The 16,197-nt window shown below is 50.4% G+C and overlaps 1 protein-coding gene across 2 annotated transcripts in view; it reads right to left on the reverse strand.

Moving 5' to 3' along the window:
* CYFIP2 (cytoplasmic FMR1 interacting protein 2) overlaps window positions 1-16,197 on the reverse strand; it is a 49,870-nt gene that overhangs the window by 32,127 nt on the left and 1,546 nt on the right. Inside the window, exons 2-10 of one of the 2 annotated variants that reach the window (XM_041397825.1) lie at window positions 11,330-11,470; window positions 9,255-9,344; window positions 9,098-9,175; window positions 7,524-7,625; window positions 6,666-6,847; window positions 6,265-6,361; window positions 5,494-5,622; window positions 4,473-4,577; window positions 1,628-1,719 (exon numbers count right to left, since the gene is read on the reverse strand). In XM_041397825.1, the coding sequence (XP_041253759.1) occupies window positions 1,628-1,719; window positions 4,473-4,577; window positions 5,494-5,622; window positions 6,265-6,361; window positions 6,666-6,847; window positions 7,524-7,625; window positions 9,098-9,175; window positions 9,255-9,344; window positions 11,330-11,446 (992 nt within the window). In that variant the 5' untranslated portion in view covers window positions 11,447-11,470. The remainder of the gene's footprint in view (window positions 1-1,627; window positions 1,720-4,472; window positions 4,578-5,493; window positions 5,623-6,264; window positions 6,362-6,665; window positions 6,848-7,523; window positions 7,626-9,097; window positions 9,176-9,254; window positions 9,345-11,329; window positions 11,471-16,197) is intronic. The other variant, XM_041397826.1, reaches the window with a different exon arrangement.

The following is a 16,197-nucleotide window of genomic DNA, read 5'->3' on the forward strand; positions in this document are numbered from 1 at the left end:
CAAGGAGGGAGAGAAAGTGACAAAAACAATATTAGTAAGAAATGGGGATTACATGGAAGCACCTGGGCAGAGTTAGAGCTGGGAGTCCCATGCAATTTGCTGGGAAGGCAAGTGAGTGAGGAAGAAACATTGGTTAGTACGGCACGGCACACAGACCTGGTGAGACAGATTTCAAAGACAGACATTAAAATTGTGCATAGGTAAAACAGCCCATGAGCTACCTCGGTTTTGAGATGAGAAAATGAGGAATGCTGCTGATGCATGTTTCGTTGAAATGTGCTTTCTGAATGATTTGGGATAAAAAGGAGCAAATCTTCAGAAAATTTTTCACTTTTTTAAAAAGAGTTCCCAAAAATATTCTTTAAATTCACATTACACAATATTTTTTTTTCTTGTTTTTTTCCCCCCCAATTTTAATTGAAAACTTTTTGCTCAGGAGTTTTGCCATGTTGTTTTCAAACCTCTCCTGAACAATTAATGGGCACTTTTCAACCAGTTTTTGGGAGGGCAGGGGAGGAGGGCTGCTCCTGGCAGGCAGAGAAGCCAGACCCTCTGGGGTGGAGGGGGACGAGCAAACAGAAGCCATGACACTGCAGGTTAGTTCCTGTCCTGCTGAAGAGACAGCCCAGCCTGGCTGCTCCTCACAGACATCAGAGAAATGTGATTTCCACCCAAGACAGTCCTACAGGTGGAAGGCACTGCCTGCTGCAAGCCTGGCTGCCACCCACCACGACAGCCAGGCACAGCTCAGACAGGCTGTGCTCACAAGGGGCTGCAAACCTTATTCCAAGGACATCCAAACCTAACAATGATTCTCCTGGCAATCACTGACGTGATGCAAAGCTAGAAACACAAGTGGGGCCTCTCGCGTGCCTGCTGTGACTGAAACAACGTCTGTGGATTCATCTGATGGCAGCAGCAAACTGCCCGTGAGCCCAGGCCGCTCCTGAGCTCTCCACTCCTGCTCTTCTCCCACAATATCCACAATCATAGAGTCATCAAGATCATCAAGTCCAACCTTTGACTGATCATCACCCCGTCAACTACACCAGAGCACTGAGGGCCACATCCAGTTGTTAGTGCCACATGCAGCCTTTTCCAGCTCATTAATTTCCAGAGCGTCTGAGCCTCTGATTCAATCCTTATGGCTGCCATCCTTCTTCATGAACCCTGCCTGAGCTAGAGGAGACACCCTGGCTACTGCAGAGATCCACTGCTGTGTTCATGCTCTGGAGGATTTTGTCCTTGGGGTGCAAACTGTGGATTAAAATCTCCCCAGAGCAGGGACACTGCTCACACTCACACAGCTCGCACGCACTCGGCGCTGCTCCGGTCCACGCACCAGCCACCCTTCCTTCCTCCTGCCTCGCTGCCAGCCCCCTCCCAGCCCTGCCTGCTCCCAGGGGATGGCTACACAGAGCTTGGGAGCTGGCTGCACCCCCAGGGCCGCTGAGGACATCTCCCCATGCAGGGACAGGGAGGGACACGCGGGCACACAGAGCTGGCACGCCGGACTCACACCTCACGGGGACACACACGGGCACAGGCCTCAAACGCCCAGAGGCTGCGGCCCCCACGGCCCTCAGGACACACACAGAAGCCAAGAGACATTATGGCAGGCACTCACTTGGATTTGTTCTCCTCATAGTGAGCACTGGTCTTAATGTATCTGGCCAGTTCTATCTGCATATCGCCGAATAAAGGAACCACCTGCAGCTGCTGGAAAAGAAAACAAAAGATGGTTGAAACATAGCAGAGAGAGAGGAAGAGAGAGAAAGAGAGAGAGCCTGGCCCCAGCACAACACAAGGGACTCCAAAAAGGAATACTGCACCTCTGAAGCTTTGCAAAGTGTCAGGATGTTTGAAGCAAAGTGCAAACCTGGACCCAGGGTCATTTCTCACCTAGGAAATGACTGACAACAATCACAAGGCTTTCTGTGAGAGGAAATCACTCCCTCTGCATGTTCTGGAGCCCTGGGCTCACTGCTACCAGGCTGGTTATAGCCAGAATGGTTCAGTGCTGTAACCAGCCAGAGGAAAGGCTCTTCTGACAACAAAAAGAGAGAAGTGTGGTCCTGAGCAGGCCTTATTGTCTCCCAGCCTAATTCTCCAAGAGATCAGAGGGATGAAAAGCCAACATGTTGCTATTTTGGACACCCAGGAAGGTGTCAGCTTTCCCCAAGGACTCAGCACTGTGGTTGCTTGTGAGTGTCTTAAAACTTCTCCATGAAGAGAAAGACACATGGCTCTGCTTGCCCTTCACATCTCAGAAGGTTTTGGATGGGAAATAAATTCCAAGTGCTCTGAAGATACCTCAAGATCAGACATGTCCCTCCTTCACTAAACTTCCACCTGCAAACAAAATCCAACCAAGGACAGCTTATCAATAAAATATGAAGCTTCAACTTCACCCAGCTAGAAAAAGCCTTGCGCCAAAATTCAGGGAAGATGGGGGCAAATTCCCTGTCCTATTATCACACACTTCTCTTCTCAGGCTGAGCTGTGCACAGGATATGTAATGCTGTCATCAAGGATTCCCACCGGCACTTCCATAAAAGGTTTAAATGAAGTTCATTTTCACTACTCAAATTCCTGGGCAATCCACTAAAAATTTAATCAGAAGGCAATAAGCAGATGTAGTAAAGGAGCAGTTGGTCTTTCCTCATTGAGATCTGCTAGTTTGGAGTGGTACTTTTCTGATTAGGTGAGACCACAGTAGATGCTGGAGAAGTGCAAATGGAAACCAAGCTGAAAAGGAGAAAGTTACTCCATGCAATGGAAGGTTTTTTACCTCATTCTCTGATGACCCACAGCACTTTGCAATGAACAGCAAATCTGTCTGAATGCACCAAGATGACCAAACTCTACAGATTACACTGAAGGCTTGATTTAGAGATTTAGTTGAATTAGCAAAAGCTGAATCAGGGAAAACCCAGAAGACTCTAAAGAATGATGTGATAAATCACCTTTGCAGAGCAGTCTCCCCAGTGATGGGAGGTTTTTTAAACACCTCACCATTGCCCTGTCCATAAGGTAATGGTGTCTGTGGCTCCCTCTCTCAGGGCTGTCCCCAGGAAATGGTGCAAATTGGGGTGAACAGTTCCCCATTCGCTCAGGGGAGGAGGCATCCCAACTTTCCATAAAGCCTGGGCTCACCTCTTCCCTCCCCTGTACACACCCAGGACATCACCCATAAACTGAACCTCAGGGCAATAAGCAGGGAGACATCCTCTATCCAACACCACAACCAATCTCCTCACCCCACCAGTGGGGGAAGTACCAGGGAGAATCCACTGTGCTGGAAGAGTGAGGGGAAGGAACCCTCTGTGCCCTCCCACAAATCGCCACCTTTCCATTTTCCCTGATCTGGAGCAAGTCTTGGTAACAGAAACTAATCTTTCCATCTCAGGGGAAAGATTAATAAAGGACTCAGGAAGGACTCCATCTGCTCCATCTGGGAGATTCTTCTGCTGTCCTCCTGCTCTTTGCCACCAACTCATTTGTCTTCTGCTAGATCCCACCATGCCTCCTACAGCTCCAAACCCAAATGCCTCCCAGTCCCAGCCTGTGCCCAGAAGCAGTGGGAAGGAGGCACCACCTTCCCTGAGATGCTGTGTGGGCTCTCAGCCCTCCTCTCCAGCATCAGGGTTATCCCAAACCTTTCCTGTGCTGAGTGGTCCCAGGGCAGTGCAGCCTGGCCTCCAGCTGTGGATCAGAACATGGTCAGATGTGCTTCAGCAGGGAGAGGTTGTGTGGCTGCTTCCCATCCTGCCACTGGGATCACCCAGGCTTCACGGGCCTTTCCCCAAAATCCACATCTCAGACCAGACAAAAACAGTTCATCAAACCACAGAGTGACCCTTTGAAGATCTCACTGGGCACCTCCAAGTGCCAGTTGACACAAACTCCCCCAAAAGCTTTTCCTGTGCTACAGGAAGCACAATTTATACATAAAATAAAACTGCCAGCTGCGTCCTCTGTCCCTCAGCTCAGCAGCTTGCAGAGGGAAAGAGAAGCAGAACCATCACCCACACAGACCTCAGCAAACCAGCCAGGTTTGCTGGTGGCCTGAAACCACAGAGACTGCAAACTTGCCTCAGGAATGTGCAAAGAGACAGAAGCCATGTCAGTCAGGTACATCCTCCCATGAAACAGCCTCTCCATCCTCTGGGCCCTGGCAGGAAGCAGCCAGAGCTGCAGCTCCCACTGCAGAGCCAGCCCAGCACTGCTGTGCCTCCACAGCCCTGCAGGCTCAGCTCTGCTCCCCTCACCCCTGCTGCAGCTCTGTGCCCAGGCCTGCTCACAGCAATTCCCTCCTCAGCCTTTGGCCTAGATAGCTTCTCAACCCTTGGGGTTTTTGGACCTGTAAATGATTCCTGTGGTTGTTTTTTGCTAGCAGCACATGCAGTGGTACAGGCTGCTAATCCACTGGTCTGCAGTAAACACCAGCCTCACACAGACAGCCCACTGACCTTGAAGAATTTGTCTATTTTGCTAAGGTTGATTCTCTTCTTGGCATCCAGCTTGTAAATGTTGCTGACATTCCCATCCATGAGATACAGGCCAAACCCCATCACCTGGAGAAGATGGAAAGGCAAGATTTCATCAGCATGAAGTCAGCAGCACATGTCAAAGACAATTCTCCACCACTCAGCATGAGGAAAGACCATTTCAGGTTCCTTTTTACCACCTGATCCTCTTGAGGAAATGTTTAAAATATGCCTGTATCTGCCAGGTGGCACATGGTAGGCAGAGGGCACACAACGAATTGTGTGCAAAAACACAGGATGCTTCCCTTGGTTATTTGTTCCTCCTCTCCCCACATAACAACAACCCAAAAGTTTTCTCCATCTGAAGGCAAAAGTTTACTCCTGGAGAAGAATTTAAAATAATCTCCTGGATTGATTTTTCCCCCCTGTCATTAATTCAGTACAAATCATTACAGAGAGTGAAACTCCCCACACTTCAGAGAACCTGAGCTGACTCATACAATTGTAATGAAGTTTTCATGGTAATAATGACTGCAATCATTGCCAGTAACTGACTGACAGCAAGGACAAATACACCAAATAAAGGGATATTTTGGCATGTTTATCTTGAGAACTCTTTACAGCCAGAAAAACAAAGCTGGGAGCATCTGTCTTCTGCAGGGAATTATTGCTGGGAATGGGCATCAAGGAGAAAATTCTGGGTTACAAAGTTGGTGGTGATTTTACAATGCCCTCTGCAGTTACATAGGTCAAGCCCACGATCCTGCACTTCTGTGCACAACAAAAAAACCCCTTCCAGCCTTGGAGGATGTAGGGCACCCACCAGTGCTCTCACCCTCCATGTGCTGGGCACTGTCTCTGCAGAAAAGGGATGCATGCCAGCCCAAAGGAGCAAAAAATCAAGAAACTGAAGAGAGGTGTTCTCCTAGGACTGAATTTCACTTTACTAAAACAACAGTGACTCTATGCAAGCACCAGCCCCACAAGCATGGCCCAACCTCACCTTTAAGAGCATGTGCTTCTCACTGGGGGTGAGATACATCTTGTTTTCATAGTAATCCACACAGATGTTGACAATATCAGCCAGCAACTCCTCATAGCCGGGGATAACCTCTAGCTGTTGGTGTAGACACTGAAACACAAAGAAGTCACATTATCCATGTAGGCAGAGGAACAGCAGAAACCAGGCAGGAAACATTTTGAGAACTAAGAGTAAAAAAATAAGAGGTTCCTTCAAAGCTCATTTTGTGGTTTTCTTAAGTTTACTAGCAGAAGACTGAGCTCATGGTACTACCTGGAAAAAACAACCTTCCTTTGCAGGACAATTCTTCTTCAGACTGATCACAACACCCAAACATCAGACAATGAGATGCAAAGGGGGGTGACTCTGAGCAGACTGTGTGACTCCTGTCTCTGTGATATTTTAACTAGTTAGCAGAACCAGTGGAGCCTGTGAAGTGTGGAGGGCCATGGGGGCTGAGCTGCAGTCCCCATGCAGCTGCAGGGGATGGAGTTCTAGCACAAACTTTTCCTCCCAGAGCTCTTCTTACATCTTTTAGACCTTGATCTTTGTCTTCACCTAGAGATCTTCAGAGCCACCCAGGATGACACATGAGGAGACACTGCTAGAATTACACAGCCTGACCAAAAGACCACCAGAGCCAAAGACCCAACAGCTGCTGCCACAGCCTGGTCTGAGGTGCTGTCAGCCTCAGCAAGGTCACTGCTTCTCTCTACCCATGAAAGGTTCAGTGGCTCAGAGAAAGGGACCTGCCTGAGTGATGCGGTTGTGGTTTGCCAGGAACATGGAGAGGTTCTGAGACTCCTGGATGGACTGGGGGTCTGCCATCTTCCTCAGGAACTGGGCAGCTCTGGAAGGGACAAATCCAACATCACCAAGGGTTACTCAGCCAATGTGAGACTGTCACCACCCACCTTCCCTGTCTGACCTGCAGCAACGCTGCAGCCTCAGACCTCCCTATAGAATAGAGCATCACAACTCTATTCACCAAGAGGGAATTGAAACACAACAGGGCTCAGAGATTGGGATACATTCACAAAGAGAGCCTGGACAGCACAGAAACCCCATCTTCAGCCCTGATGTCCTCCTGCCCTCACTGCTGGTCAGACGAGGCACAGTCCTGTCCCCATTCCTGCCACTTTGTCCCCTCTCACCTTTTGTAAGCAGAATGATCATTTTTCACACTGCACTTCATGTTCTTCAGCTCATCCAGGACAGCAAACATGTTGATGAACTTGCCCAGAGTGAGGAGATAGGCCTCAGACACAAAGTCCTTCCTCCTCTCAGCGTGGCACAGGCGCTTCACCTCGCTGCAGAACCGCTCGATGGCCTTGCGCTGCAGGACAGGGGCACAGGGTCATGCACCACCAGGGGAACTCCCTCCACCCCACCAGCTCCTTTAAATAAAGCATTTTTTGGCTTGGGATGGAGGATCTGACGTTCCTCTCTGTTGTTGCCATGCAATGAAGCATTCTTACAAATCACTGCTGACAAGCACGCTCATGAGGGGAGAAAGGGGCTCAAACTCTTCAGCACACCTGCCCCAGGTGTGGGGTGTTCTGCAAAATCAGGCTGCAGTTTTTAGGTGGGACATAAAGGCCTTACAGGATATAAAACCTAAAAATGATTGTGAAACTCAGCTGCAGCTGGTTATAATGCAGTGGTGATGGGGAGCCCACAGCAGCTGTGACTGCCTCATGGCAATGGAGAATCAGCTCTCCACATCAGCCAACATCCCCAAAAACAGGAGCCTGTGACACCCTTATCTCCAAACAGTGGGGACTCTGGGTCTCCCTGACCTTGAAGGGCTGAGGTGTGCTTTTTCCCAACCTGTATTTTGGGGCTGAGCAAGGGACAAACAGGTTTTCCTTCACATAGGTCTCAGGTTTCTGCTGAGGTGGCTGTAAGGGAGAGACCTACTGGGGGCTGTCCTGGCAGGCAAAAATAGCCTTGCTTGGGATGTCAGCACCAAACTAAATAGATTATTTTTGCCTCTCTCCTTGACCACTTACCTGAAAATACATGAACTTCATAAGCTTGGTGACTTCTGGCTCCAGTACTTCCACTGTTTTCTCATAAATCTCCACTCGGTTTGGCTGTTCGTTGCATTTCACCTGCATTGCAAAGAAAACCATCTGTGTCAGCATCAGCTTCTAAGCCAGCTGTGGGTCACTGTGGCACCATCTTCTTGCTTCACATGGACTCCTGTCCCCACCCAAAGACAACAGAGGGACCTGAGAAGGGGTTGGTTCTCAATATAACAGGTGAAAGCAAAAGGGAATATTCCAGATCTGAAATTCTCTCCACGCATTGTAAAAAAGGCACAATCCTGACTCTGGGGGATAAAAGTTTTCTAATGCATTTGTCTGGCATGGAACACAAGCATGGAGTCTGGAGCTGCTGTATAATATTGCAGCATGAAGTTATCTGAGATTTGTGTTGCAAGACACACAAGGCACCAGGTTACAGCTCTGCCAGAGCCTTGCTGGGATTATTCTGGTTCTGTTGAGGATCCATTAAAAATCACTGGGCGTGTCTGTGGCTGACAGCAGTGAACTGAGTCACTGTCACTGAGCTCCTGGGAAGCTAAATTTAAGGACTTACTCAGTTGTCATCCATCTCACTTCCAAAACAGTTACTTGGAGTCATTATCAAATGCACAGGGAAAACACCAGCTGCCCAGGGCATCCTGCTGCCCTCCTCTGGTTTTGTTTGCAGCTGTTGCTCCCAGAAGGCTCTGATGGGGCTGACAGCTCTGGTGCACGTTCAGTAACCCAGCAGCTGACTCTCAGGGCATGGGAGGACACATCAGCCAGCCTGATGCCAAAGGAGCCCTGCCCTCCCTGCAGTGGGTAATCTAATGCCCCTGTCCTGCTGTTCCACACTGCAGTTAGGCAATACCACAGAATCACAGAATATTCTGAGCTGGAAGGGACTCACAGGGATCAGCAAAGCCTTGCCCTGAGAATCCACCATGCACCAATGGCCATGAGGATGCAGTGGGGGTGGGAGGAGTGGTGCACACCCAGGTGCAGGCTCTGTTCCTCACCTGTGAAGCCACAGTCTCTGCTGCAGCAGGGAGCTGCACCTGAGCAAGCAGGGAGATTGGGGGGCCATCACAGCACCTCCCTGGCCACATCCATGTGCCCCAAGGCAAAGCACAGGGGTCACTGCAAGATCAAACCTGGTCAAGGTGTAACTGAACCCTCTGCCATGGCATTCCCTGCTCCTCCATCACACACAGCACTGCAGGAGCCTGAGGGGAGCACAGGGGGAAGGGGCAGGGACCCACAATCTGCTCAGAGAGGCGCAAATGTCTCAGGGAGGACACTACACCAGATGATTTGTAGTGCAGTCTTGCCATCAGCTTAGCAACAGCCTTTTGCTGGAGTAGCCAGAGAGACAACAGCAGCACAGCAGCAAATACAAAATACCCAATCCGCAGCAGCAATCTCCTCATGGCTGGGTCTGCTTTAGTTGGCTTTGCTTTTCCTGCTCTTCTGTCTCCACTCCAAACTAACCCACACTCAAGACAAAACCAAAGAGGTGCTCTGGGAGCACCCCTGCCTGGGAAGGGCTTGACTACCTGAGGGATGGCTCGTGAGCAGCTCCTCCACGTGTAGAGCATCACGGCGTACTCGTGGCCTTCTTCCAGCATCTCATTCTGAAAGACAGAGGGGTGCTGGTGGGACAGGGCACGCATTGGGGGCTCAGCAGCCTGGGGACAGTGCTGGGGGACTCACCATGCTGGAGTGCACCGTGGCCTGCTCGATGTACCTGGCAATGCCTGTCACAAAGGCGTTCCTGTCTTCAAAGTTTGTGTCAAAATTAGCCTGTGGGCAAAACAGAGAGATGGGGATTAAACACAGCTGGTTGTTTGCTCACCTGGTACAGCCTAACATGGGATGTGCTGGCAAAAAGCAGAATTAGAAGGGTTCCTGGGGCATGGGAGGAGCTTGTGATCTATTTGAGGTGCTGCACCTCTAGGTCTGAAGTAGTTTCATACATACACACACCCTGAGATGCTTTGGAATCACACATGGTTGTCCTGCAGGGAATATGTGTGGAAATATGGCAGTCAAGACTAACACTTACAATCCTTGCAGAATTAAGCCCAACTTTACAGCAGCCACACCAGAGAGAAAAGCTAGAGCAATTATTCTGGGGATTTTAGCTTGGTAGCTCAAAGACAGATGCAGCCTTATTAATTTCTGTTTGTGCCCTGGCTGCTAGGGGAAGACCACATCCTGTCAGCAGGAAGGCCAAGGGATAAACACAGAGAAAGGGCAGGGAATGAACTGTCTGGAAAACATAAATATGAAAGTCAGCCCTCATTCAGGTGCTTTTATCAGTGCTACTGTTGCTCTTGCAAGCATAAACAGTTGTTGGGACAAACATTTGTTCTGGAAGCTGTGATACAGTTTTGGGTTGGGACAGGGGAGCAAGAAACTGCAGAGGCAGGTTGAGGATGGAAAATCAGCTCCCCTGGCTCTCTGGAGGGCCTTTCACATGCCCTGTGCTTGGTGATTTCCTCTGCCAAGGCTGGCTGATGGTACCTGCTGCAGGGCAGGGCAGACAGAGGCCCCAAGCACCCAGAGCTGCTCCTTGTGATGACAGCAGCACTGCAGCAACCACACTCACCTCAGTAACTGATTTCCTGAGCAGGAAAGCTGGGAGCACAGACCTGTGGCCACAGGGCTACTCTTCTTAGTGCCTCCAGGACATCACATGTGACCAGAGTGACAACAAAAGCTGAGATTGCACGAGCATTTCTGGCTAGCAGGAGGAAGGGCTACATACAAACTGACTATGATGAGGAAACAGGCTTGGCCAACATCTCCAGATCCAGCTTAGAGGAGGTTTTTAGGCCCAGCTGTGTGCACAAATTCATGACCCTGAAAGGAGGCTGTGCCATAAGGCTGGACCCTGAGCCCCTCATGAGACACAAGCCAGCAAAGGCTAAAAATTTATTGAAAGAAGAGATAAGCAAATAATTACATCAAGATTTTTCAGGGAGAGCTGAAATTTAAACAGCCCAGAATGACCTTTGGGTCTGATAACCCACAGAGATACCAAAGCTCTGGAATGAGCCTGGGGTCTGACCTGCTGCAATTCCAAAGCCCTGCATACAAGGCACAAAAATCACAGTGCTGGTGTATTTATACACTGCCACGGGGTCAGCCAGCAACTCAGGAGTGGCAGGATGGAGAAAGGAACCCCCTATTATATTTAACCCTGGGTGTGTGCTATAGGGCAGGGTGTGGTGGCCGAGCAGCAGAGGCATCCCACTGTGGGAGCCGTGCCCTGGGCCCCTGCCAAGCTTTGCTTGGTGAGTGCAGCTGCAGCTAAATCTGAGCTGTTCAGGGCAGGGAAGTGGTTCCAGCAGCTGCCCTCCCTCGCATGCCAGCAGCTCCAGCTGGGCTAGAGGCACAGGCCAGCCAAAGCCAGGCAGGACTTTGAGCCCCGCTCAGTTCGATGCACGCACGATCGCGGAAAGGAAGCACAGAAATATGCGCACAAATAAACATCGCTGAGAACTTTCTGCTGTTATCACAAATCTTATCTCCTGCTTCCCACCCATTCATGCACTCTGGTCCTCATTTTCACTTGGCCTTAAAAGTCCCTTTCACCAAACTCTGGTGCCTTCCTTTTAAAGTCCTTGGGAACAGATTTGTGGCCAGATCTGTTCTGAACGCTTCCTTCAACACGCTGAACCCCGGATGTTTGCAGCTGGTTCTCACAGCTCCATGTGGCCCCGTGCTTTGCATGAGCCACTGGAACAGCCCTCCCTGCCCTGTGCCTCGGGGAGATGAAGTACCTGGTACATGATGGAGGAGGGAGGAGGCTCGATGCATGGCTGCTGGTCTGGCAGGGGCAGCTCCTCCAGCAAGTCCACGTTGGACAAGGCATCCTCGAGCGTGACGTGAGTCGTCATGGCTGCGGGTGTTCAGCTCCCCTGCTAAATCCAAAGCAAAAGAGAGGGTGATAGGCAGACCAGACAATCAGCCAGCAGGCTGGACACTGAGTGGGAAAGGACCAAACCAGAGCCACGACTGGGTGGCATTGCAGGGGACAAAATCCCAATTTATGTTTTCCCTTCTCTTGTGCATTATACCACATCTCTATGTCATCTCTCTCCTGCGATTCAACAGCAGAGCAGGAATGCAGAATAAGAGAAAGACAACTACCCACCCATGCACTTCTCTCTTAACTCTATGCAAAACTCTCTCAGCCAGAACAGCTGGGTGCTGCAGTGCAGCTTTAGCAGCCCCGGGTGGAAGCGTGTGCCCCGAAATGCAAAGCGGTGCTATCAAGAGTATCTCCTGAAGCAGCTTGATTAGAGAAGTATGACGGATGCCGACACTCACATGCTCTCCTCACACACATGAACAGCCCTGGAAACTGTAAATAACCAACTGCATTAAATCCCAGAGGTGAACTGGAAAGGCTTGAGTGCTGTGCAGGCAAAGCTGTGGCACTGCAGGCAGCAAAAAAATAAGTTGCTGTTAAATTTCCCTACTTTTAACACTGACGTGGCACCCCCTGCCCAGTCCCAGCCTGTCCTGGAGCTGCCAAGAGCTCCAGTTGCAAAAATGAAAATAAATACACAAAAAAAAAATCAAAGGGAAACATTTCTGAAAGTTCCATGGTGCTTACCCGAGGCAGGCACCCAGTGGGAAGCACAGAACAAACCTGTGTGTCCCTGCCTCCCCTGCCACTCACCTTGGCTGTGCATGCTCAGGCACAGGGGGATGGTGCTGTCACCCAGGCTGAGCCCTTGTGTAATCAGAGCCACAGGGCTTCCCCAGTTAATGCCTAATCCTGTGCAATAGCTGTGCCTGACCTAGAGCCTGTGTCTCCCAGAAAACACCCTGCTGCACTTAGACATTTGGAGAGAGAGAATTCTTTAAATATTGGCACCTGATTCCATTAGAAAATCACACCCCCTCCAGTGCTCCCTGCCTCACTCAGAGCCTGTCTAGTTTGAAATGTGAGCCTTTGAGTTTTGTTGCTCTGATCTGCAGGACAGTAAAGCTCCCTAAATCAAAGTTCCCATTGAGATACTCACACATTTCAATACAACACCCTGCAAGCCAGCTAAGCTCTTTGCCTGCCTCATTACAGAGCATGTTTCCAAATCCTTTAATCATCTCTTTGGCTTTTCTCTAAGTTTTTGCAACTTTTTTTGCCAGACACGGTAGCAGGCAGGACACAAGGCTCTGGCAGTGTCTGCACAAGCACCAAATAAAGCAGCAGCAGAACCACAGCAGCTCCTTGGGTCACGACAGCATCTCCACTGCTTCCAAGAAAATAAGTTTGTTTTTTATTTCCAGCACTGGGAGCACAAAGGATAATGGCTTTGGCACATCCATGGATAGGCACCCAGCAAGGGGGAGGCACAGTGTGCACTCCTGGGGTGGATTCACAGTGGGTCATAAGAGGGAAGGAGTCTGTAGCTGTGCCTCATCATCGTGGGCTGCAGGAATACCTATGAGCCTGGCAAAACTCATTCCTGCTCCACAAATGCCTCCCCAAGGCACCTGGCAGCTGAGAAACAGGTTTGGTTGTACCTGCAGCTGAAGCATCATTAAGTGAGTGCCTGGAAAATAACCAAAATCTCAAGCAGCTTTTCCCTTCCACACTCAAATTTCTGTTTCCTTCTTCACCCCTGTCTGGTAAAATGGTTTCCTGTTACAAATTGTAGCAACTGTCAAACCCAGACATTACATTTCTGCAGCTTCCTCCCTGCCTGCCTGTGGGCTCTGTGGGCTGCTCTGCACGGGGGGAGGCTCAGCTTGCCCAGCCCCAGATGGACACAGAACTGCCCACCACGCTCCCCCACCATCCTGCAGCACCTCAGGACTCACCACTGGAATCCCAGAACAACACTCCTGGCTACTCACTCATGCTTCATTACACACTTCAGGCTTCAGAAGGTAAAACTTTCCATTTCATAGCTTTGAGGGCTTTGTGGCTGTTTATTTGGGCTCATTCCCCATTTTTCTCTAAGTCCAATTCTAAGGCAATTTGTGCAAGGTGTTGTCTGTTTCCTGTAACCAAAGGCACTCCCACAACAACCCTGTGACACCCAAAGAGCTCAGCAACTCAAGGGACAAAATTACTGCTGCTGCTTGGGCCACCCCAGGAGAAAGAGTACCAAATCCAGCATCAGGGTCCTGCTGTGCCAGGCAGGGCACACACCTGGGAGGCTGAGCCAGTCCCTACCCTAAAAATGTTGCACTCAAACAGGCAGAGAGGAAGGGTGCAGAAATACAAGAACAGAAAAGAATGCATCAATTCATTGCAAGTGAGAGGTGCAATCAGCCACCAGCCCACCCCATGCTTTGCCATGGCTGAGCAGTGCAAGGACTCAAATGCAGCTGGAAAAACGACAGACTTTGAGGGTTTAATATGAGTTTTTATGGGGGCTTCCAGCTTCCAATCCACCCTTTCTTAAGACCAACCAGGAACCCAACAGCAGCTACAGGGAACAGCGTGGTCAGCCAGGACTTCCCCTGGGCCTGGTGTCCCCAGCACACTGCCACAGACAGCAGCCTCACAGACAGAGTGTGTGACAGAGGGGCCACTGGTCCAGGGCCAGCAGACCTGGGCCATCACCCCAGATCACCCAGAGAGGATGGCAGGTGAAGCCCCACTCCCCAGACCTGTGCTGCCCTCCTGCAAAGAAGGTTCTAACCAGACACGCTGGGGCTGTCCTGTAAATCCAGCTCCATCCATCTGTCCAGGGACAAGGGGGACAGCTGGGAGGTCATCTGGCAGCAGCTCCAGCTCAGGGAGTTCAGGGATCCCTGGGGACACTCATCAGAAACCCTCAACTGCCATCCTGGGCTTTGGGGTGGCTGTGCTGGGAAGAGGACACTCAGCCCGTGGTGCTGCTCTGGTGACAGTCCTTGGGCACAGGTGCCATGGGGCTGGGCTCCACCCAGGCAGGGAGCAGCACAGCAGAGGGTCAGGAACGGCTTTTCTCTGTCCTAGCCCAGGCACAATGGGGAGAGGCTCTCCCTTGCACACCCAAAGCACATCCTGCCTCTCTGGCCTCACAGGCTGCCAGGAGCCACCTCCAGATCCCAGCTCCGAGGTCAGAGAAACCAAAGTTCCTCCGGTCCGACATGTTTTGGCAAAACTGAAGGTGAGCCTGGCAGAAACCAACCCCACCCCAGTGAAACCCGAGGCAGGGATGCTGCACTGGGCTGTTCATCCCTTCTGCTCATGAGCAGTGGTGCTAATGGGTGCAGTGCTGCCCACACTTTCTGCTCATTTGCTGCAGAAACTTTCTGTCCCCTTCCCACAGCTCAGCTGCAACCCCTCTGGCCATCCCACACGCCTTCTAAAGCCAAATGATCCCACAGAGGACCTGGGGGAGCTGCAGGGAGCCAGCCAGGCGGGGATGGAAAGGAGGAGCTCCTGACAGGGGTGTTGTGGCAGAGCCTGGGGACCAGATCTCACAGACAGCACAGCAAGGCTCTGAGGAGAGAGGATGGACATCCCAGACATCTGAACTCACAGGGCATGGCCTGCCTTCCCCACCAAAATGCTTGCCCAGAAGTACTGGTGCAGCATCACCCTCTTTGTAGGGAGAAGCACAAAGGTGTTCAAGCAGCTTGGGGAAAATAAAGACTTTTAAAAGCAGGGCCATCATGAGTGTGTTGCATGCACGTGTGCTCAGCTCCCAAGCTGCACAGCTCAGAGCTCTGGGGAAGTGGCATGGGCTGTTTAGGACTTTCAGCTTGCCTGCCCCTACAGCAGAAACTCACACTGGTGCTGTAGTAGGCACCAAGAGCAGGAAAGGAGGCAAGAAAAAATGGGAATTGCCCAGACAGAGTCCTGTGAGCCTGGGGTGAGGCAAGCAGCAAAAAGACTTTTGCTGGGGTGGTGGCAATGTAGAGAAGGAGGACAAACCTGGTCACCCTCTGAGAATCTGAGAATCTTCTCCAGCTCTGATTCCCAGCCCCTGGGTAACCTGGGAAAGTCACTGAATTTAGTTTTACCCCTGTGAAAATGCTTCCCTCTCTTTCTCCAAATATAGAACCAAAGCAGTGGGCAGGCCCTCTCCTGGCCCAACAAATACCCAGCAGAACCAAGTGTCAGTTGCATAAAAGCCAAGTTTCTGGTACCCACTGCCTGACAGCAACAGGAGGATAAAGGATCCTGGCCATAAACACATATTTAGTAAAAAATAACTTCACAGTGTAAAACTTTAATTTGATTCCTGCCTAAAATGCACAGGACTTGTAATTGCAACCACCACCACAGTCAGGAGGAGAGTGAGAAAAGCTGGCAGAGCTGGGCCTCTGCTCTACACAGACACAGATGTTAATAACCATAAAATTACCCTTCCCATCAAAAAAAGGAAGCCAAACTGCATGACTCCTGAAGCTGTTTTCATCTATCTCCACTCTACGTTTTCTGCCATCCCATTAGGGCTGAGTTCCAAGCATTTGCACCATCCTTGTCTCTCAGCAACACAATTATCCTGGAATTTATTTCTTTTAGAATAACTAAATAGTTTTTTTTTTTGTTGCCAAAGAAAGCGGGTCAAGGAAGGAGACAGGTATATGAAACTACATTTCCAACAGAGTTGAGAAATTTAGAGCAAGTTTATAAGCAACCCACTGCTGACAGTTAAAGCACTTCTTGGGAAACCAAATCACACAGGCCAGCGTT

The sequence above is a fragment of the Onychostruthus taczanowskii genome, unplaced genomic scaffold, assembly GCF_017590055.1.
Source record: "Onychostruthus taczanowskii isolate IOZ18803 unplaced genomic scaffold, ASM1759005v1 scaffold14, whole genome shotgun sequence".
Classification (NCBI taxonomy): Eukaryota; Metazoa; Chordata; class Aves; order Passeriformes; family Passeridae; genus Onychostruthus; species Onychostruthus taczanowskii.